This window comes from Falco peregrinus, chromosome Z, assembly GCF_023634155.1.
Source record: "Falco peregrinus isolate bFalPer1 chromosome Z, bFalPer1.pri, whole genome shotgun sequence".
Lineage (NCBI taxonomy): Eukaryota > Metazoa > Chordata > Aves > Falconiformes > Falconidae > Falco > Falco peregrinus.
The window spans coordinates 31,229,548-31,253,368 of record NC_073739.1 but is presented as its reverse complement, the minus strand read 5'-3'; the positions used below and the strand labels follow the sequence as shown (position 1 = coordinate 31,253,368).

Here is a 23,821-nt window from a genome sequence, read left to right as displayed (position 1 = left end):
TTTTGGTGTTAGGCGCCAAAAACTTTTGTTCCTGAGATACAAATAAAAGGGGCAAAATCAAAAGATGTGCAGATGGTCTCCTTTCTCCAACCAGATCACCTCTTTCACCTCTTTGTGTATCGCTCTGTAAAGCAGTGGTTTTCACCGAGGTTGACTGGCCTGTTGCAGCACACTAGCAGCCACTTGAGTTACCACAGCTAGCCAGTGCCTCCTCTAGTCATTCATGCAGCTGAGCTATAATTTTGCTTTGGTTATTTTAAGGGTTGGCTTTGACTCATTTGTCTTAAGCGCTTTGCCTTCATTGCTGCTTTCATTCCCTCATACCCCTCACTCCCTGAAGTAAAGGGATGATACTTCTTAGCAGTGAAGACTTCTTTGCAGAATGAACACGCATCTCTTGTGAGAAGTTTGTTGGTGTCCTGGTAGGGGATGTGGTTTGCTTGTGATGGTCAGCTGTAAAGCCTTCAGTTGTAGCTGAAGTTGTACCTGATCTCTGTACCACTCTTGTTACTGTTTAACATGCTTAGTTTATGGAGCAACATTTTCAGAAACAACTACTGATTTAGAGAAGCTGAGCTCAACAGGATGTATTGCAGCAGTGTAGAGCTGCTCAGCAGAACAAGTGTTGTTATGACCAGATAACCTGTTGTCATTCCTAGGTAGCTTTGCAACACTGTGCTGTACTCAGGTGCTCCGGTGTGCTTGTTGCACTGCGTTCTGAAATAAGCCAAAGCAAACAATGCTTCCAAAGGGGCAGTGCTTCTTTTCTTAGTTTAGATACTTGAGTCCAGTTGTTTCCTGCTAGTATCTCTTCATCAAGGCAAACAGTGGGAGAAAAGGGGTCTGTAAAATGAATTGCGAGAGCCTGACCATTGACAAGTTTAAGATTTATTAAGCTAGGACATATATTTTAGTCTCAAAATCCAAGGTAACTTATCAACCCACTGTCTTCATAATTGTTTCTACAAGGTGTGCTGTTGGTTGCTCTGCAGCTCCTCACATAGCCACTGACACAAACAGAATTTGGGGGAAAGAGCACAGTTCACCACCTGGAGCTGTTAGGAACATTTGTCTCACATAGACATTTCTCCGCACAGTTCACTGCTGCAGCTGAGTACAATGTATAGATATTATACCTAGGAGAAAGTGTTATTTGACCTTACAAATTCAGATAAGATCTCTGTGCTGGGTTACTATCTTGAGTAGTTTGCACTTAGAAGAAACAGTAAGAATGGAGGCTTGGGGAAGTGTGTGAAAGTATTGAACTCTGGCTTAGCTGTGTTCACCTTTCACATCATGACAATGCTTCTGCAGAGTTTAGCGGGACCACTATTAACCAAACACAAAAGTCTTATGAAAGGAGTTTCTGTAGCAATGCATTGTAAAATCCACACAGAGCAGTCTTAATCTATTGAACTTCTGAGGAACAAACATGCAGAAGTGATTACCTCAGCTGTTTGCATAGATATTAACCTTTCCACGTCACCTTCTGCCTGTGCTTGTTCTGTAGCCCAGTTACTTTGGGTCTTTCTCATTTGCAGGCTTGCTGAAGGTACCAAGTCATGTCAATTCATACCTCAAAAAGGGAAAAACGTTTTCTTTTTACCTCAGAATCTGTTGCTGAAGGACATTCTGGTAAGTAAAAATGGTGACTGAATCTTTGCTTTTATTAATGTTTGCACTGAAGAATGGTATCTAATGAAAGTTCATTCATATCTCCTCCAAAAGAGGAAACGAAGGACCCGATTAGTTATTTTGAATAGACTTCAGATTAGTGTCTTGGTTTACTTGACAAGAATTTGTTTTGTTCAGAATGCAACATCATCTGGAACAGACAAAATTAAATCCTTGTTTGAGAGAAAAAAGCACGGAGAGGACTTCTACAGGTAGACTTGGAGCTGCCACATGTACTGGAATTACAATTTAATTTTTAATTCTGTAATGAAAAAATACTACTCTATGCACGTGTTTATTATAGGTGATCACTGAACTCTGAATGTCTGAAATGTTTGGAATACTAAGTATGGATTTTTGTCCAGCTGCATTTCAGATACAGCTGTAATACTGCTTATGCCTCTTTGCCATATTGCTCTCCCTACCACAAGTTTACCGGTGCTGTAGGCTGTACAAAGCCATTGCATTTTTCAGGTTTGGGACTGCACGACTGCTTCAGCTGTAATTGCTATTTATTAAATTTAGCTATTTTCCACACAGTTTTGTTTATACAAATACTTATCTAGAAGCTGTGTTAACTGATAGACCGGAGGAGGTTTGGACCTCCAGCACACATACTAGTAACTCAAATTTACAGTAAAGGTAGCAACAGTTCCTTTTATGGTGGAACATTCAAATGGAGTGTTTTTTAATGTTAAGACTACCTCTTACCTTTTCCATAGTAGAAGGAAAGACAAAAGACCCAATAGTGAAAAATGAGTGTGGTGTCAAACACTGAAGGTTTGCAGCAGAGTTTTTCTTGTGTATCTGTGTTCTCAGGTTTCTTATTCGTTAGGTGGGAGTGGCACAGTGTGAGACCAGTTACATTATGCTGTGTGCCCAGCCCCTAGTGAACAGTCCCAACAGCTGCAAGACCACTGGAGCATGTAGCATCATATCTTGAACCGCTGCAACCACTTGTTTGCTACAAAACACTGTGCGGGATGTTGTAATGGTGCAAGTAACTGAAGGCAATAAAACTTACCAGTTTTTCCAGGTTATGCCATTCCTGCTTGAGCATCGGACCTTCTGATGTGATTCAGGACTGTTTGCCTCTGGGTTGTTGACGAATTTAGCCCAATGACAGACTTTGGAACTTGACATTACTGATTCCATAGTTGATTGCACAAACGATTTCTGGGTCTGAAATTATGACCACATGGTGTCTCTGTCTTTCATCTTACATCCTTGTGTCTTGAAACTGTGGTTAATTTTTGTCAGTGAAGGTACCATACAACTTTAGTAACTGACCAGGATTCTGATTCTCTTAAGTAATATGCTAGCAAGAAATTTCAGTAAGATAGGGCTTGAGCTGAGGATCAGTGCAGCACAAATAGCTGAAGACAGGCTTTACAGCTATCAAGTTGGCTTTTTTGTGTGTTTTCTTTTGATGTTTTTCAAGCCTCTAATTTGTTTCATTTACTTTGCAAGTACTTATAAAATGCAGAGTTAAATGTTTTCAGCTTGTTTGGGGAAAGCACTAGAAATAAAACATAAAGCTATGGAAATTGCTGCTTCAGATTGTGAAAATTATGCCAGTGAAGGAGAGAGCTGTGCACCTCCATAAGCAAATCTCATGCTGACACTGAGATCACTGTAGCCTGTGTGAATAAAAGGGGCACATACATTTTTAGCACTACTGCTTTGCTTTTAGCCTGTTTTTAGTTTGTATGTGCGTGAGATAGCATTGATGGCACTATGGCTGATCCATTCAAAGCTACAGGCTAGCATGTTTCACTTCACTTTTACATTGTGCTGGAAAATACTACTCTACAGTTTCATACTAAAATGCAGTTTTCACTTACACTTTGCATTGAATTACACATCCTTTGGGGTACAGAATAACTCAACTCTTACCTAATAATTTCATTCTAATGTTTGTTTGCTTCCAGACCAGATTATCTTTAAAAGTAAGTAAGTAAGTAGTTTAAACTGGACATTCACTTATGCTTCTTCATCAACTTCCTCTTCGGACCCTCAAGAGAAGTTATTTTAGATTGGCAATTAATGGATAATTACATAGGCTGTTTAAAGCAATATAGGCACCTGGATCATTGATACAGTGTTGTAAATCCAGCTGTGTAGTTGTGTGGCTGAACATATTTTGGTTACCTTTTTTTGTAATAATGGTGGGTGAAAATTAGTTCACATGTCTTATGTTTGATCTGCAGATGCCTTTCAAACCTGTACTTTTGAATAAATAATCTGAATTGCTTTTACCTGGTTCAGTTACCCTGATGGGAGAAAGAAACTCAATTTGTCCCCTAAATTGTTCATTAACTTTTAACAAACCAAATGTGTTTGACATACTCAGGTCTTACTTGGACAGTAAGTCACAGGTGCTAAAGACAGAATAGGTATAATTTTTTTCTCCAGTGCTTTTGTCCTAAAAAAAAAAAAAAAAAAAGACCAAACCTCAGATATATAACTGGAAACTTATAAGTGGCCAATGCTTGTCTGTGAGATAATATTTGCAGATGCTTTTCTAAATTCAGTTGAGCCAAATAGTTGTGGGTAATTGCAGCAGTGGCTTAAATCTAATGCAGCTGTTTATAGGGCAAACAATGCTTCTTGGCATCCAAAAAAGAGATCTTAGAGGTCCCCACTGGTGTACTGAAGGGATAAACACTGCCTTAAGCACAGACCTCTGACAGTTAAAAGATGTAGATCAAAATAGGCAATTCACACAGAAAATGCAATACAAGGTTAAAATAAAGAGGGGAAGAATGCAAAACCCCTACAGAAAGTTCTTAGCTTAAATACTTCTTCCAGAGTTACTACTTGTATCTTCTATTCCCATAAAACTAATATTTCAAGATGCCCTCACAGGCCTTTTTCATTGTTCCCCCACGTGGGAGGCTGCTGGCCTGTGCAGATGACAGTAAAATATCAGAGGAGTGAAAACAGGGTAAAACACACCTTTCAGAATATACATTGCTAAAGTTGCCTCTTGGCAGATGGTCTATAAACAGAAGTCTCTTGCCCACTGGAAATTAAATTTTATTGAGAAATCACTTTTTTGTTTTCATCACAGAAAGAAATGTCTCTCTTATTTTTGTCTTCCAGATAAGATGTGTGATCAGATAAGTGATGCTGTTCTAGACGCTCATCTCAGTATTGATCCAGATGCCAAGGTTGCCTGTGGTGAGTACAACGCAAATAGAAAAACAGATTGATGAAGTACAACAACTGATCCATGTTGATATATATCCTGTGATCCAAAAATTTTTTCAGGAGCTGACTGGCAGTCAACACTTCTACAGTCAGTCAAGAGGCCAGCTCTGGCACACTGACTGAGAGGAGAAGAGAAGGCAGGAAAAAAGCTGCAAAAAATAAGCAGAACAGAGGAAATACACAGTACTCCAATACAAATTAAAAATGCTGACATGTAAGAAATAGATGAGAAAAAGCCAGCTGTATCAGGGAAAACAATGGTTGACAGAGCTAATGATAATGAGGAATCTCATAAAATTAAGGAAAAAGAGAACTGAGGAAAGATGTATGTCAAGATATATTTCTTCACAGAGTGAGTAAAAGCTGTTAATAAAACTCAAAATTCAGAAATGCTAAATAGATATTTACCATGCCTTTACAGTAGCAGAGTGATGCCCTTGGTTCACAGGAAAGTAAGTGCACAGTGATTTAAATTTTATTGTGATTTAAGTGTGATTCTGATCAAAGTGGCTTGCCTTGTTCATGGGACTTTATATTATGACTACCCTTTATGCTGCATGGATGTCACCATCAACATAACCTCTTCCAGAGGCTAAGAACATATCATCAAATTGGAATGATCTGGGTTGTCAAAGGCAAATGAACACAGAAAGGGAATATGTCTAAAGAGCTCTTTGAATGCAGTCATTTTTTTCTTAGAACAAGCCATCAAGGCTGTAGTTTCATCTCAGAGGACTAGCTGCATCCCACAAATACAGTGATCTAATATGATGCATCATCTGAAAAATTTCATGTGATCCTTGATGCGTAGATGTGAGCATTGAGGAGGCATGGGGGAGACGGTTTAGCTTTATGTGTTAGACTTGATGAAGCATGGATTTCAGTACTGCAAACAGTTATTCTTCCAAAACTGCTAAAAAGCTAGAGATGGTAGCATCGAAATGCTGCAAAAATGACAAGGACTGAAACATATGTCATAAGAAATGTGAGAAAAATGATCACTTTGTCTTACCAAAAAAGAAGACTGAGATGTGACATGATTACATAGATAAATTCTGTGTAATCTGTAGGGTAACGTATCGAAAATGCTGACTGGAGTCAGAGAACTTGAGTATAACATTAAAGTGTAAGTCTGGAAAAGATAAATTGGCTAAGCAGACACAGTTTGCTAAAAAAAAAATAGTGGACTGGAGAACAGAAAGCAATTATGGCACTGAATACAGGGTTTACCAGGTGAAAAACAGAATTTCTGTTAAGTTGTACAGGCCTTGCCTCAAAGTTTCAGAAAAAATCTCAAAGCATTGTGTAAGTAGCAAGTCACTGTAACACTGTATTTTACAAAGCTATGAAATGTAGTTTATAAAGATGTTTAAACTAGGTTATCTATACCAGTAAGAAAATGTGTCTGTGGTTCTATGAGTTTTGTTTGCTGTGGATAACTGGCTAGCTGAAAAAGTTCACATAAACATAGTCCAGCTGGCTGGACAACAATGCACATCCCTCTCAGCTTATCTGAAGTAAAGCAAAAATGCACTGTCTTTGGCTGTTCTTGTTACACAGTAACAGGAAGATCGAGGTGGGAAAAGAATGTTACAGGTGGGAACAGATAACTACAGAAGAGAAACTAGGGGCGGGCTTGGTATTTAGGCAACTAACCAATAATGAGCTTAACTTTTGTAATATGTATGAGCTAATTATAACAAGGCATAAAAGGTGACTGTAAGGGACAATAAATGAAGTCTGCTGATCACTCATATTGAGTGACTGCGTCTTCCCTCCGTCGCGACAGTTTGCTGCTTGGACTTGTGAGTATCAACAACTTTTGCATGCAATGTTCTGAATTATTACACTGGCGCTACCTCATTTCAGCAGAACAGAGCTGGTGTCTGTGCTGCCAACAAACTAGGTAGCAGTAAAATCAAGCAAGAAAACACTGGCTGCAAATAGCATAAAGCAGAAGCAAAAAGAATTATTTTACTTCCTCTCTGATTAAGTGAAGCCAAATGCTTTCTTAAAAAAAAATCCTTCCCAGTGTGCCCAACAAATGAGAGTCAAGAGAAAAAAATAACTAACCATAAATCAAGACAGTACAAAAGAGAAGGTGGCAGTTTCTAACTACTAATGGTGTCCAAAATATTCTTTCTGGGGGACTTAAAGATGTAAGAAGTCACCCCCCAGTGAAAAGCCCAAAACTTTATACAGTAACTTTCTCTTGGATAGAGCAGGTGGGGGTGTTGCTTGGGCTCACTTGTAAGTTGCAGCTGTAGTGCAGCTACTGAGATGTATTTTCTTTTGGTTGGATTGACTTTCAGTCAGGATGGAAAGCAATGAAAGGTGGGAAAATGAATCTATCTTACCCTGTTACTAAGAAAAGATCATCATGCCATGAAGTGTATCACCATCAAGCTTTGCCTGGTTGTAAGAGGCCAGGGAGAGTTTCTAGGGACTGTTGGTGCTGATTGCAGCCTTGTTCTTCCATCTTTTTAAGGCCCAGTTCCCCTACTTTGTGTTCTTCCAGAGAGGCTTCCCCTTTTTATAATAACCAGCATCTTGCAATGACCACCCAGCACAAGATTCACAGCACCATACATGTCTCGCACACATAGGTGGTCTGTAGCAGACAGGAAGAGCACTGCTCATCATTAGAGCAGGGACACAAGACTGAGTATGAAAATAATGGTACCAGGACACCCTGCACTGTAGTGGTATCGCTGCTGGCGTTGATATGCTGTATATATTTAGGACTATGATATTATTATGTACTCTCACTGTGTCCACAGTGCAATTCAGGCATGCCAGTTAGGATGTAGCTTAACAGTTAAGTCTAGACTAATTGCCCCTACAGACAGAGAACATTTCCTTGTGCTAAATTCTCAACTGCTTGTCTAGATTATCTAAGCTAAGCTGCCAGTTAAATCTTGTTTGATGATCTTTATGTGATGCTACAGTCCGTAGTTGTGCAATTTTATAGCATATTCCTACCTTAATCTTGAAATCAAATAAAATTCAAATGAGATGGTGACTGGATGATAGAAGTGATGGATGAAATTTAGTGTAGGCTAATATGCAAGGGGGAAGGGAGCAATCTAATCCCCATGTATAGAAAGTAAGTCTGCAGTTCACTGCAAACATTCAGAAGAGAGATTTTGGGGTTGTAATAGACATACATTTCTGTGAAAAGAATTGGTGTTCAGTAGTAGTAAAAGCCAAAGCTGACTATTAGGGCTTGCTGAGAAAGGAATAAGCAGTGCAGCTGAGAACATCATTAAGTCATATAAATCCATGGTTGCCTGTCTTGAGTACTGTGTGCAATCTGTTTCTCTTTCCCCATCCCACAAAAGGCTATAGTAAGATTATATGTCAAGAGTATCAAATACGATCATAGCCTTATAGTGTCATAGCCTAGGCCTTCTCAGTCTGGAAAAGAGGATTGAATGGGGTATGAAATAGAGCTATACAGTTGTAGGTTGTGTTACTGTGATGAATTTTTAAAGATTATTTTCTCTATGTTTTTACATAAAATGGAAAAGTTTAGAAGCCAGGTGGATGCTTGAAAGGAGCAATGAGATAAAATATGAAATGACTCTGCATAGAATTTGTAATGAAGTTGCATATCTTCTTGCTCCAGGATCCTGTAGATGCTAAAAGTTTTTGTGGTTGCCAAGGGCAACTGGCCAAATTACTGTAACAAAAATCTATCACTGGTAATGCCCTCTATTATAAAATTATGTCCATTTAGCTTTAGGAAGACCCTGAGCTGAAATCATAGGGAGACCAGGGAAGTGTTTGAAGAAATAGCACTATATACTTGACCTGGTCTTAGAGATGTTTGCTGCTGTCCTGGAGATAGGATAATTTGGTAAGATGGATCCCCCACCCCCTGCAAGCATTTTAACGTTCATATCAGCTGAAGAGTGGTTGCACACAGACCTGTGTATAGATAGTAAGGCTTTACACTGTTTCCCCTATACCTAATCCTTTGTTATAGCACCATCTTCTGGATCTCTCTGTGTAAGTGTAAACAGTGGTGAAAAGTTTCATGTTTCATCTTTTTTCTGCAGAGTGTGTAGCAAAAACTGGAATGATTTTGCTTTGTGGAGAGATCACATCCAAGGCTATAGTAGATTACCAACAAATTGTAAGAGAGACTATTAAGAGGATAGGGTATGATGACTCTTCCAAAGGTGAGTAGTGAGATCTTTCATGTGTTCACTCTTGGGTCTGTTCTGCATGTGACCAAAGCTGTGGTTTTATGATCTTATGGAAAATAAAATGACATGTGTATCTAGGCCTAGGAGGAAACTGCACGGGTGTTGATATGCATTTTTCAGTGCCTGGTACTGATGAAGCTATTTTAAGGTGGCATACTTAGAAAAGACTTACTCTTGAAAGTGCCAGGTTGCTCTTGCTCTTCTGATGCAGGAGAACTGATGGTTGCACAAGTGTCAGAAGGTGGTTACGTCTTCAGGTTTGTACAGTGAAAGCATTAACGCTGATGTTCCTTGTCTCTGGGGTGCATAAGCATATGACAGTTGAAGTTCACACCCAAGTGAATTCTTTATTTATTCTTAACATATTATCCAAAGTAGCTTCCTTTCAGCAGTTGAACCCCTTAGATGACTATTCCCCTTCAGTCTTCCTTTTTCATGCACGATATATATAGCTTTTCTCTAAACCTACTGAACTCTAGAACCTACAAGAAAAACTGAATACCAGTGGCCAGTAACATTTTCTACGCTCCTCTCCCAGCTTAAATACGTAAATATTTTCAACTCTAGCCATCATAAGCAGTGTAACAAGCTTTGGTGGGGCAGCTTGTAGGAATACACATATCCTCTCGGTTTCAAGAGCTCAAGTTTGAACCAATACCACTAACTTGCCCACATCCTGAGACAATTATATAAATGTGCTGATTGTCTGCTTCTATTAGCAACAAAAAATGTAGTTTAGGAGGCTTAGAGTTTTAAAAGTTTTAGCCAACTAGATAATTCCTAAAAGCTGCTCCAGCGATTTGTGAACTCTCAAGAATATATGACCTAATTTTACAAAATTCCCTTCACTAGGACTGGACTACAAGACTTGCACAGTTTTAGTGTCCTTAGAACAGCAGTGTAAAGAGATCAAGCATGCTGTCTGCCATGGCAAGACCGATGATGACATTGGAGCAGGTGATCAGGTAATGGTGCTTAATTAACTTACTCAAATTTAGTTTATGTGCAAGCAATTGGAACTGCATTGGACCAGAGCCTTTCCTTAAAAGCTATCGTGCAAAGTGTAAAAATTAGCAGCTAAACACCGTGCACTCTCTTAATCACCCAAAGTGCAAAAAGAGTAACATAGGATTCACTATTTTTCAGTGAAAGTGGCTTTTCCTATATCCAGCGGCCTTGCGGGACAGAGCTACAATTAAGCTTTTTATCATGTTCTGGTCTTTCAAGTCCTTTGGGTAGCCTGGTTTCACCTCTTAGGCATCAAATGCTGTGTTATTTTAGTTGTCATGTGTAGGGAGAAGTCTGAGCAGTCTTTATGAGCTATATGTTTATTAAGCCTTTGCAGTGGATTCTTATGGATGCTTAAGGCAGAGTCGTTCTTGGGAACCAGACCCTGCTGTGGCTCTGATTCTTGTGCATGCAGATACATAAACGTTATTTCAGGCTGGTTATATGTCAAAGTGTAGTCACTCTGCTTGTTACTGTGGTTTCTTTCTAGGTTTTGGGTGGTTTTAAAGTACTATGTGGCAAAGACAGGTGCAGAAATGGAAAGAGAACACAGAAATGAGTGGCTTATTTCCCTGTTTTTCAATGCAGGGTTTGATGTTTGGCTATGCCACCGATGAAACTGAGGAATGTATGCCCTTAACAGTCCTCCTGGCACACAAATTGGCTGCAAGGATAAAGACTTTGGAACGAAATGGAACATGGCCCTGGGTTAGACCAGATGGGAAAACACAGGTTTGTAATATAGATGCATAAACCATAAGGGTGAGAAACAATAGAAATCATTTACCCTGTCGGCTAGTAAATCAGAACTGATGTTTGTCAAAAATGGTGATGTCATATTCAAGGTGGTGTGAGTTTCATAAGGTACATTTGTAGGCAGCACACATGGTTTGTTTAAACTGTTCTATCAGTCTTTTAGCAGGTTTCTTCAAATAACTCTTGTATTTTGCTTCTTTTACTCTGGAGATTAAGAAAATTAACAAACTACTGATAATCAGATGGGTTTTATCTGAGTAAATATCATAATTCCAGAAGCATGGACTGGGATATTGCTTTGGTTTCCCAGTCAGAACTGTTATTGATTCAGCCTCAAATGATCAGTAGTCACAGCCACTGACATCTGTGTTGCAGAGCTGAGTGGATGAGTCACTGAGCCTACTGTAAGATTGATGCACCTTGGCAGTCTCAAAGGCAGTAAATTCTCTGTCTTCCAGGCTGTGAAATCTGCAGGAGAGAAAATGCATACATGTGGCATTTCCAAGACAGCAAGTGTTTAAAATAGTCTTAATTTATGTTGTTTAGTGAGGAAGAACCACATTGATTTATACTGCTGCTGTTGTTGCAGTGCAGCATGGATTGTGTCCCTAGCTTTTGTCAGCAGTGCATAGTTCATGTGAATACATCGATTTCTGTGTGATGTATCTAGCCAAGCATTTTTTAAGGGTAGCAAAGTAGAAAGGCCTTCTTAGTCTGTAAGAAAACCTATACCAAGGATGGAGCAATGCCTGCATATATTTGCATGTACATAAAAGCTTTGCAGTAGGTAGCGAAGAATACACCCTATCATATTATAATCAACAGCTGCTCATTTTAGCAGGGTCCCCCAAAAGTTATTTGGGCTTTACTTTTGTTGTTCACTATTTAAAGTTATGTTAACATGCCAAACCATGAATGCTTTTAAATCTGCCAGTAAAATCTTAGGCTTCTGCGGCTTTCTTGTTGTTATTTTGCTTCTCTGTAATGATACATGTTGTCGCGGATAATGCCAGCTGGAAACTAAGTACCATGCAGCCGCTTGCTCACTCCTCCCCGCCCCCTCCATCGGGATGGGAAGTATATTTGGAAAAAAGATGAAAACTTGTGGGTTGAGATAAGAAGAATTTAATAACTGAAATAAAATAATGTATAATAATAACGACAACAATTGTCATGAAAAGGATAGAGCAGGAGAGAGGAATAAAAAAGGACAAAACCCCCAAGTGATGCACAACATAACTGCTTACCACCCACCGACCAATGCCCAGCCAGTCCCTGAGCAGTGACCTGTGGGCCCTGGCTACCCCCCACCCCCTAGTTTATATACTGAGCATGATGTTCTATGGTATGGAATATGCCTTTGGCTAGTTTGGGTCAGACGTGCTAGCTATGCTCCCTCCTGGCTTCTTGTGCAGCTGCTCACTCGCAGAGCATGGGAAATGCAAAAGTCTTTGATTTTAAGTAAGAATTACTTAGCAACAGCTAAACCACCAGTGCATTACCAACATTATTCTCATACTAAATCGAAAACACAGCGTTGTACCAGCTACTAAGAAGAAAGCTAACTCAATCACATCCAAAACCAGGACACGTGTAATATCCTTTAGTTAATTCTTTTGGTAGTGGTACTTTAGTACTTCTGGTTTGAGTGGTTGTTTTTTTTTTCTTTACAGTGACTTTAAGCACTAGCATCAATCCATCAATTTTCATCCCATTTCACTTCATCTATTTGTTTTTTGCTGCAGAAAGTAACTGTGAGGTGCATTTTAAGTTTTCAAACATGCTCTTGGCCTTCAGTGTTCACCGTCCTTTTTTCTTCTCTTTAGGTCACAATGGAATACAAGGAGAGTAATGGTGCAGTGGAGCCCATCCGAGTGCACACACTTGTTATTTCAGTTCATCATGCCCCAGACATACCTCTACAACAAATACAGAAGGAGCTAATGGAGAAAGTTGTTAAAGAAGTAATTCCACGGAAGTATCTTGATGAGGGCACAATTTATCATCTCCTTCCAAGTGAAAAGTTTATAGAAGGTGGTCCTAAGGTATGGTACTTTGAAAGAAGATAGCTTATACAGAGCCTATACAGACTTGTATTCTACTTTGCCACTTATACAGAGCCTATACAGACTTGGATTCTACTTTGCCACATGCTTCTAAACATTCTCTTGAACAGAAGTGCAAAAACCTGGTATACCTTTAAGAATAAGGGTTAAGAATAAGAAAGGGGTTGTTTTGTTTTGTTTCAAGGAAGCTTCAATCATTTCTATTGGATTTTTCCTAATGGACGGCTGGCATTTAAACTGAAGCTGTACCTGCTTGGACAGCCAAATGTAAAGATTCTTGATTTTTCTCTTTCTCCCAGAAAATATTTTAAATTACGAAAAGCCAGCCCTTAAGTTATATGCTAAAAAGCCTGAATGAAGTGTTTCTTCACTTTCACAGTAAAAATCAAAACAAGAAATAACAACAGATCTGATTTTCTACATTGAAATTAGTCAGAAAACTGAACAAATTTCAAGGGAGGCCTTAATGGGCTAAGTCTCAATAGTCATTAGAATTTGACATGTATTCTGCTTTCCAGGTACTGGTACTATGTAAGCAGGTCATTGCTGTGAAATTGTAAAAAGTTTTGTTTCACAAAACTGTCTAGTTTTGTATAAAGACTTCAGTGAAGGATTAAAACTACAAGGTGTGCTTATGATCACACTAGGATGACGTAAAGATACTGCTTTCATTGTGAAATAAATGTCAGCTTTACTCCCATATTACTTATTTGGGGATTTTAAATTAGTGGCTTAATGCAGTTTATCCTCTTTCAGGATGGAGTTTCTCAACACCCTGGAGTTCATTTATCAGCTTGCAGTCAGCAGCTTTGCTAATCTGGCAGAAAGGCAGTAATTCTCTGCTGGTTGAACAAGTTGGATCAGTTTATCATGTTGCAGGCAGACAAAAGTCCATGCAAAAGGGTGGGTTCCATTATCAGGGAGGCACAGGCAGGGAGGAAGAAGAAAGAAGAGTAGTACCAAATGGCCCTTGTGCCACTAGTGAAGGCTTAGGTGAATGCAGCTAGAATTTCTTAGTACTCTCATGCTGGTAGCACTAAACTGCATCTCTATAAGCCCCCACTTCCCAGTTAGTATGTGTATCCAAGTGAAGCTTGTTAACCTTTTAGGTTACACGTGATCTGTTTTTCAGGAAGGCTTTTGTCTAAATTCTTGGCCTCCATCAAGTGTCACTGAATGGAGTCATTGGCCGGTAATCCAGAGACAGTACTTCATGATCGGTGATTTGAAGGCAGCACACATTGTGTGATCTTTACAGTTGTGCCATATTCTTAGCAGTCTTCAGAAGTGACTGCAGCACAGACACCTTAGTATGTCTGAAAAATACTTCAGTCACGTAGACCTCATTCATTATGTGAATGTAGCATGTGAAGGTGAACAATGAGTCGTATCTATGGCAAATACAAAACAAAACTGTACCCGATAACCTAGTGTGGGATTGGGTAAACTGTTGTGTCTTGTGAATATATTCACTTGTTTGTCCTGTAGAGTGATGCTGGACTGACTGGCAGGAAGATCATTGTTGATACCTATGGAGGCTGGGGAGCCCATGGTGGAGGTGCATTCTCTGGAAAAGATCCCTCCAAAGTTGATCGTTCTGCAGCATATGCAGCTCGCTGGATTGCAAAATCTCTGGTGAAAGCTGGTCTCTGTAAAAGAGTATTAATCCAGGTAAAAGCAACCATGAAAGTAATATACCATAACAGAAATTCTGTCTCATGTGTGGTTACCCTGTCAGAATCTGTACTGCCACCACTGCCCTGCTCCAGTTTCAGAAAAGCATTCCTCATACTAGAATGGGGCTCCAGGAAGTTCCTCTTGGGGGTGTGTTATTAAGGAGTCCTATGAGGGAAGCCAAAGACACAGGGCAGGACAGTCCTCACAAGGATTTTGTTCTCAGTAGTATTCTTTCTCCAGCTCTTGTTGGTATCCCTGGTCCAGGTACATCTTTGCATCATCCTTGCTTTTACTTCCAGTAACTCCAGTGATCCTCTGCACACACATGCATGCCAAGCAGCCCAACCTGGGCTGCAGAGCATGTTACAGACAGCTATGCTAGCAGTGTCTGGATGTAGTTGTACAACTTGCTGTACTATGTGGTCATACTAGTTGTAACTTAACCATTTTAAGATGTATTTGAAAATACCTAAAAGTTAAAATGAGTGCTCTGCTGTGTGTTCCTAGTATAGTACTACAGTGTGAGGTGTGACTAAAAGCAAAATTCAATTGTTTTTAAATTTAAAACAAGAACAATTATCATCAGTCTTACATGTTCAGAAGAAATACTCTTCCTTCCTTGTGCACGAATTTTTGGGACTACTAAATCTAAGAAGCTGAAAGAGGTGTTTTATTGACCCCTGGACAGTTTCACCATTAAACATGAACCCAAGTGGATGCTAAACAATTGAGGTTTATCAAGGGAGTCTGCAATACTAGTTTATACACATACTTATTCTAAGTAGCTGCTATGTAATAACTTTATCCTAATATAACAAATTACTACAGTAAAAAGCAGCAGTGATCTGGCTGATGTTTTGCTGCAGCAGTGTGTTTAAAACCTTTTATTTTCTCCATGGACCAGAGAGGCCCACTGGATGTGGTTATGATCAATGACATTGTATCCAGACATCCCAATTAGGAACAAGGGCTCTTGCTTTAGATGTTGTGCATGCGTTCAATAGCTGATTAAAATTGTAGTTTTGAATTAGTCAAGGAAAGGGGAGATTGTGAATAAGCCAAGCACAAATAGTGATGGTTAGCAAATTGTTGATAATTTTTTTCTCTGAATGGACAGAAGATAAACTTCTGACTTCTTGGTATGCACACTTTGAGCACATTTCGCATTTTTGAGCATACACATCACTGTCTTAATTCTTGAGTTAGTTGGGAATGTTGTACTTCCAGTAATTCCCAGAGGTTCTCCTTAATACCTGAACCTGACTCTAGATGGGGCAAGATTGATTTTGTTAACAGCAAACTATGGAGATGTCAGATACTAGTAAAGAAGGTGAGATGGGGGAGGAGAGAGGAGGATGGGAAAGCAGAAAAGCAAATGTCCTGTGAAGTCATTGAAGGCTGGATTAAAGATTAAGAAAAGGAAAAAAGGTCTCTAGTGGAAATGCAAATGTGTTTTCAAACCATTAGTGTCTGTGTGTTATAGTAAGGTCTTGCCAGCCTCCACTGAGGCTGACAGTTGAGCTGGCTCTGCTATGGATATTGTTTCCATGCTAACCACCTTTTCATACTGAAAGGGCAAAATGGATAATGGAGGGAACTGCAGACTAATTAGCTGTATATTACCACAAATACCATGTACGCTTTATTTAGTGTGATATAGAACTGTCATCTTATTGGTTAATGAAAAACAGACTTAGCTCAATCTCAGAATTAGCTAAGGGGAAGATAGTCGTGATTAGGGCAGTTTTTAACAATAATCAGTTCTTGGTTACTAAGAAGTATATAGGTAGAACTGAGCCATTGGACTATTACTAATTGAAATCTGTAGGAAGCAAACACAACGAGGAAGACCAGTTAAAGCAACAGAAAGGTTTGTGTTGCTAAGTGATATTCAAGCAAAACATATTTTCATCCAAATACACTACGACGGAAGAAAATGAAGTGCATGTTGGCCTATACTGCAGCAGGGCTGTGTTTTTGGAGGGGGGCTGAATGATAAAACCAAATATATTTCAGGACAACCTGTCAGTGCTATGCTGTTCAGTGCTGTGGTGAAAAGAAACTAATGTGTTTCTTCTGTCAGAAGGGAACTATAGAGTGCCTCTGTCTTCCTTTGTATGAGGTGAAATTACAACAAATATTTCCTGGGTTACTTTGTCTACTTCTGATAACTGTGTTTGTAAAAGTAGGTGGAAATACTGAATGAAGTTCAAGGGAGTACATGGAAATAACTCACTCTGGGAAAACAAGTCTGAGAGTGCTTTAGGAACATGGAGCTTTCCCTCATCTTGTCCTACATGATCTTTCCTCAGCCAAAAAAAAAACCCAAACCAACCCCAGAAATACTTGTAGATCTCAGAGTCTCCAGTCTCAAATGCATGAAATCCTTGTGGGCTAGTTGAGGCTGAAGGACGCAGAATGGTAGTGTCTGAGGATGATTAGAAAGTGCCCCTTCTGCTTTTAAGGAATGTCACTTAGGTTTGATATTTGCCTAGGCTGAGTATTCTCTGAGGAAAACAGATAATTTTCTAACATAAAAGACAAATACCCAAAACGTATCTCCTAGCTTTCTTTATGCAGAAAAGATGTATATAAAATCTTCCTGATACATAAAATAAGCTTTTTGTTTCTTTTAAGCAAAATGTAGGAAGGACTGGTTTAACTGTGTTTGGGTTGTATGCCTGTTTCTACAGCTGTCATATGCTATTGGTCTGAGTCATCCTCTTGCGATCTCAGTGTTTCATTACGGAACGTCAGACAGATCTGAAGAAGAACTGCTTGAGATTGTGCAGAAAAACTTTGATCTACGCCTTGGAGCTATCATAAGGTTTGTGTGTTATTAGTGTTTGCTGAAGAGAATAATTTTTAATGCTGTCTTTAACAGTTTAATGTTAGAGTTTCTGGCTCCTAACTTCACAAAATTCACCTTCATCATAAATCTATAATTGCCATCATTTCTGCTCTTCCCTCACCCATGCACCCAGTACAACATACAAGGGTCAATTCATAAATTTGGTCACAAGATGTACTGAATAAGTAAGACTGGTCTAAACCACACCATGTTATATCTCCCAGTAGCCCTGGTAGTGTGCTGCATTGCAGCTCATTAGCCAGATGGTAATGTGCTTGGTAAAGTAGAATTAGAATTTAACATTAAATGTAGTTAGGTTTTCCAGTCTCTTTACAGGATATGTAAGGCTCCTAATCCCTGCCTTATCTGGAAGGCACCAGAAATACTGGGTCTTCCTTTTGCCCAGAGAAGCTGTGGATGCCCCATCCCTGGGAGTGTTGGAGGCTAGGCTGGATGGAGCTTTGAGCAACCTGGTCCAGTGGAAGGTGTCCCTGCACATGGCAGGGGGGTTGGAACTAGATGGTCTTTAAGGTCCCTTCCAACCCAAACCATTCTGTGATTCTTTGAAAGGAGTACCGGTGTAAGTATGGTCTCCTGCCTTTGATCTTTAGGTGGCAACAACTTGTGAGACACCTGCCACAAGACAGAAAGGTTCTGGTGCTCTCATTTCACAAGCAAGCCCATTGAAATGAGTGGGATGTTATGTGCTGTAATCTTTCCTTGCTCACACACAGAATTTGAGTGTCACGGTACCACAATCCTGGCAGTATGGTGTTCCATTGGCCGTTAGCCCAGAAGAGAAAAGAACACTATTAAGTGACTAGCTTCTTCATTAGGTGTTAAGTGTAATCTACCTTCTGCGTCAGAAAAGCTGAACACTGAAAGCCTGTCTCTGGTCATCATGCAGTCTTGTGCAGCCTGTTTGAAGGCGACTAAACTTAATTAAAAGGAATCTGAGTTTCTCAAATGCTCTTTTAAGATTTGGCAAGCCATTGAATTATTGTATTCACTTAAAATCCCACTATGAGATGGGCTGTCTTGAAGTGAAAATTCAGTTGTATTCAAAAGTGTCATTGAGGCTACCATGCAGTCAGAGAGGACAAGAAAAATCAAACCTACTTACATTGCCTCTTGCAGCAAATCCAGCTATATTCCTTTATGGAATATTGCTGGACCCAAAAAAGCAGGTCTTTTAGACAAACATCATCCTTAGACATAAAAAAGCATGGGAATTACCCTTTTCTTTGAGAGAAGAAAAGGCTAGAGGACAGAAGCAGATCAGCACCTGCCCTTACCAGCAGTTACCCACCTATATTTCAGGGAGCTGTAATTTGACCCTCATATTTTTCCTTCTTCTTCTCCCTTTTGTGACTCATATGATTCCTTATGTGTACTTTCAGGAGGTAGAGCTTCTTGCCTATTTGTAGTACAGCTTCCTAAGACCTAATGGTACAGGCTCATCTTCTCAGTCCTGAAAAACTTTTGAACCTCTTGGATGATTTTCACCAAACTTTACAGGCTGAACTTCTTAAAAGTTCCATGAATTTGCAACTAATGGAGAGAAACACTATCTCTGTCCACTCTTAATGGAGCAGCCATACTATGAGTTCACCCCTTATTCAACTCTGTGAAATTAACATCGGAGCTTAAGCCTGAGACAGATAACAGCAAGAATCTGACTACATGCACAGAGGAGTCACTTTGTCAGTTTGAGCAACGCAGGTTTTAAAACCTCTGTTCTAAATGCTAAAACATACATGTTAGCTATCTCATTATTTGAGGAAAATTCTTTTAATGATTCACTTCTCTCTTAAATCTAGAGCTGTTAATATCATTCTAGTCTCTATATTCCAAAGGAAACTTGAGCATATTTAACTCTGAGGGGAGAAATGTCAACTTTTCAGTGAATAGGAAGTCTCTTTTGTCCGTTGAAAAATGTAAGACATTTCTGACAAGCTCTGTCAACATTTCTCTGGTGTAGCCAGCCTTTTGCACTCCTTTGTATAATGTTTCCTGAACATACACACTGAGAATAGAGTGGACTTATTTTCAATAGTATGACATAAGGCAAGGCATTATGGCAACCTCTGTGGCTAAGTAATGTCTTCCAAGTGTTATAAGTTCACAAGTATAATCAAAACTCTTCTTTGCATTTGTCATTATGGCAGTTCAACACCATGAGAAATTTGTGTGGTGTTTCCCAGACACACTCCTCAATTTGGTGCGCTCAGAAATGCTTCATTTTAAAACTATGTCATCATAGCCCTGGAAGTGGTAGGGCAGTAAGAAGGGAAGAAAGCAGGTGAAAACATGAACATTGTTTAGAAAATATTTCCTTGTTAAACATTACCTCATTTAAACTCCTGTAAATGGTGCTGGCTATCTGTTCTAATCAACTATGCACCAAAGTACTTCATGATGTCTTAATTTTCATTTAGTCAGCACTCACATTTTGATGGCTTCTGTGTTATGGTCAAGCACAAATGATTGTAGTAGCCCTTGGAACACATGATCATGTTGGAACAAAATATTACTTGAAACAAGACTAAGCTGCTGTACATCATAAATGACTCCATAAGTGTGAGAATGTGTAACCTCTTCACTGTCTGAAATGTGTTCATTATCCTGTTAGTATTTGTGCTTCTTTCCTCGCTTTGCCATTTCTCCACCAATTTTCTCTCCAGCAGTTTATGATATGAATCATCTGTTTTAAATGTGCTTTCAAAGGTAATTAAACAACATAATACCAAATAGAAGAAAGCTCAAGCAGAAAAAAAGTGTTTCAGGCCTTTCAAGAAATGAAGAGAAACTTCTGTGTAGATACTTGCGCCTAATCATTTAGCACAGCTGCATTCTGCTATATTATGCAGGCCAAAAAGCAATAAACATGACTTGCATCTTCATTATTTATCTAGTAATAATCAGCGTTAAGCCCTATTCTAAACAGTGAATTTGTGCATCTGTATGAGCCGTTAACCCTCCACAGTTACTCAGTCTACTAAATCATCTTTGGCTGCTTCTTTTGAGATTGCTGTTGTCTTTCTGGCACAGTAGTATTAGAAAATATTCTATATTACACTTGCAATAACAGGAAACACATTGATGCTTGGATGCTTGCACAGATATAGTTTAACTTTATTCCAATTGTAATGCTTCTGCTTTGTAATGCTTATAAAACCTAACTGCATACTTTTGATACATTTGCATGTATGATACATTTGAAGAAAGCTGACTGTTTCTAGTCACCTTAAAATTGAAACCATCAGCTCTTACCTTTCCTGAAACCAACCATTACCTTTCCTGCTGTAAATCTGAGTGACTGGGAAAGGGAACAACTCCTAAGTTTTATCGTCTTTCTTCTGATGATCCCTCTCATGTGTCTAATTCTTAGTATATGTTGGAGTTAAGTGTAAGACTTGGTTGTTTTGGGTTTTTTTTCTTTCCATTAAGGGAGCTGGATTTGAAGAAGCCAATCTATCAAAAAACAGCATGCTATGGGCACTTTGGGAGAGAAGAATTTACATGGGAAATACCCAAAAAGCTTGTGTATTAAGCTTTTCAGAATGTGTTATGTAATAGACAGGTGGTTTAATAATCAGGTAAAATTTCAAGCTGTTTAAGGAAAGACTATCTACTCTTTTTTAAATGACATTCTAATTATCTGAGCCGACTTCCACAACTACAGCGTTAATTATGGTCCTTCTAGTCCAAGCAAATTAGTCAAAATACCCATTTTGGAACACTGTTCACTGTAACCCCAAATATACTTAGCTACGAGATAGTGTTGTCTGTTTGCTTTTAACTTTACAGTTTTGTAGGCATATCTGTGAAAAATACTCAACTGTTATGTTGCAAATCTTTTACTAATTTATAGTTACTCCTTTGCAAACTGAAATTGTCTATGTCTGCGTGAATTGCAATTGGCTGTATAAAGTTTCAATTAAGTTTCATTTGGCCACTTCTAAAATGTAAAACAATTTGTAAAAAAAACATGTAGGATATTACCTTCCTTTGACTTCTCTGACTGAAAGCACTATATATGTATATATATAGAATTCAAAATCATTTAGCTTCTCTTCAAGGACTAGAGAGCATGAAAAGGCTTGTATACAGAAAGTAGCAATTCTGGCAAGCAAATTTATCATAAAATTTTGAAGTATAACAATGTTAAACGCTGTAACTGCATTACTTAGCTGCAATTACTCAATATCAGGGAATTTTAATAGACAAACAATATGGCTACTCTGTCCTCAATAAGGGAAAAATACAGGCTTCAGGGGTAAGTCTGATCAAATGGAAGTAGTTGAATATAGCATTAGTCTTGAGCAAGTTTTAAAAAGCTGCTTCCTTTCACGTAAAGACTGATTGATCCACTGCTCCTTTGACAGACCAGAGCTGAAATGAAGTAATTGTACAGCTGTACCTGCACCTTTTGTGGCCTGGTACAGTTAACCCAACAGTGGTCTGCAGTCAGTCTTGTGACCTACAAAAAAGGTGCTTTTTTGCTTCCATAAGAAAACCAAATTTGTTCCTGGAATAAAAGCTGAAATTCTTTTGTGGGCTTTTTTTGAGTTTTTTATTTAATGAAAACTTGTTTTTATCATAGGATCCTGGACACTTGTCTTTGCCTGAAACTAATCCAGTTTAATATGCATATGGCCATGCAGGTGTAAAATATGTCTTTAAACTTCATTAAAATTTGTTCAAACTGGTATTGTCTAGGAAATAGTAATGTAACTTGCTAAAAATTTTTAAATGCTTTTAGTAATACAGGGGTACAATATTTAATTGGCAAGAGATTGCAGAGATCACTATATAGTAAACTGACTATAATGACCTTCTGAAAGAGATTTCGCTAAATGGGCATGTAGTCTCAATTTTACTAGCTGTTCAATTAGAGCTAGTATGAATTTTACTGTCATGATGCTTCACACTTCCAGAATTGAATAGTGCTTTGGTAAGAAGCTGTGATGCTTTGTTTCTCACAGGATAAGACCATTTTGATAATGAAAAAGTCTCTTATTAAATTCAACAAGGAAATTATTTGTTCAATGGAGGTGTCTTTTAATCACTGCTTATTGTGAAAAAGAAAAAGCAGAGCTTAGGCTTTTCTGTTAGAAAGCTGGAGCCTACAGGAGCCGAATTGGACCACGGTGAGTTTCAGACAGTAAGAACACATTTCTGTTACACTTCTTTCACCTTGCTCTCTGGTTTCCTATAAAAGACTTGAGGTCAAAGTGACAGAGCTTTTCTTTAAGGAGTTGGATAGTCCCTGTCTCCAGACTACAAACCTTTCTTTCCCTTTGTTGTTGATTTGTGTTTCAAAGTAGCCAGGAGCATGTTTTGCTGATTGACTGGATACCAAGCGAAAATGAACTCTAAAACAAATATAAGAATAAATGCAGTTTAATGTATTACAGTATAATAAAGGAAAATATGCAATATGATAAAATGAAACAGTTATTATGCACAATATGATAAGAGAGCAATAGGAGTGAAGCATCAAATCATTACTGCAAAGTGTTACAAAGAAAAGGATGCATCACCGATTACCACCTTAATAACATCACCCAGGCCCACACCTCAGCTGTGAAGCCATGTTGCAGCTGGTGCCAGGAGTCTTCCTGTAACTGGGAAATTCCTATGCAGTGCATCCACCTGTACATGAGGCTTCTGGCCCAGTCCTGGGGCTTGCCTGCCTTTGTACTCAGTGGAAAACAAAAACAACTTTTTATAAGTTATAATTAACAAAAATAACAAAAAAAACTTTTAAGTTATGGTAAGTGCAGATGTGTACTATCTCATGATTCACAAGGTTCAAACATGCCAGGGATGTTGGCCAGAGCGGCATGCAGTATTTATTGTCTGGATGTTCCTGCTTATATCTTGCTTGTTCAGGGGCCTCAGGACAAACCCTACCTGCCCATTAAAGTTGTCCTTGAGCTTCTGAGCTCCCTGTCCAAGTTAAACAATTCCAAATGAAATACAAAGACTTTTTCATAATCAGTAATTGATTTAATACATTTTCACCACATTTGGTCCTTTGATTATTGCTCATGAAAAACATACAATAAAGGTATCATCATAGGATCTTGTGTTATCTTACAAATTTTATATTGTATATGAAAATTCCACAATGTTAACAATGTAATAGAAATAAAAATTGCAATTATAGGATGAAGTAAAATATTTAACACTTCAGTTGCAGAAGGTGAATATCCAATAACTATATCCCACCAGTGACGGGCAGTTTCATGCTCTATTTGATGCCCAAAATTGACTAGCTGTTGACCCACTATCACAGTCTGTATTTGACTATCAGTCAAGGTTTTATTTCTTGTAGCCAAATGTTTCCTCATGTGTTC

General features: G+C 38.7%; 1 protein-coding gene across 2 annotated transcripts; it reads left to right on the top strand.

Annotated features, from left to right (window-relative positions):
• The first annotated feature begins 1,523 nt into the window (after nucleotides 1-1,523).
• LOC101922820 (S-adenosylmethionine synthase-like) lies at nucleotides 1,524-23,546 on the top strand. Of its 2 annotated transcripts, XM_005232828.3 has the most exons (9): nucleotides 1,524-1,635; nucleotides 4,780-4,857; nucleotides 8,949-9,071; nucleotides 9,951-10,063; nucleotides 10,695-10,838; nucleotides 12,689-12,907; nucleotides 14,417-14,599; nucleotides 17,299-17,432; nucleotides 20,907-23,546. In XM_005232828.3, exons 1-9 carry the CDS (start codon nucleotides 1,563-1,565, stop codon nucleotides 21,007-21,009), a joined length of 1,170 nt encoding a protein of 389 aa, XP_005232885.1. In that variant the 5' UTR covers nucleotides 1,524-1,562; the 3' UTR covers nucleotides 21,010-23,546. The 2 variants fall into 2 exon arrangements, with proteins under 2 accessions (XP_005232885.1, XP_027636104.1); XM_027780303.2 differs by lacking the exons at nucleotides 1,524-1,635; nucleotides 4,780-4,857 and adding an exon at nucleotides 6,236-6,692.
• The last annotated feature ends 275 nt before the right edge of the window (nucleotides 23,547-23,821 follow it).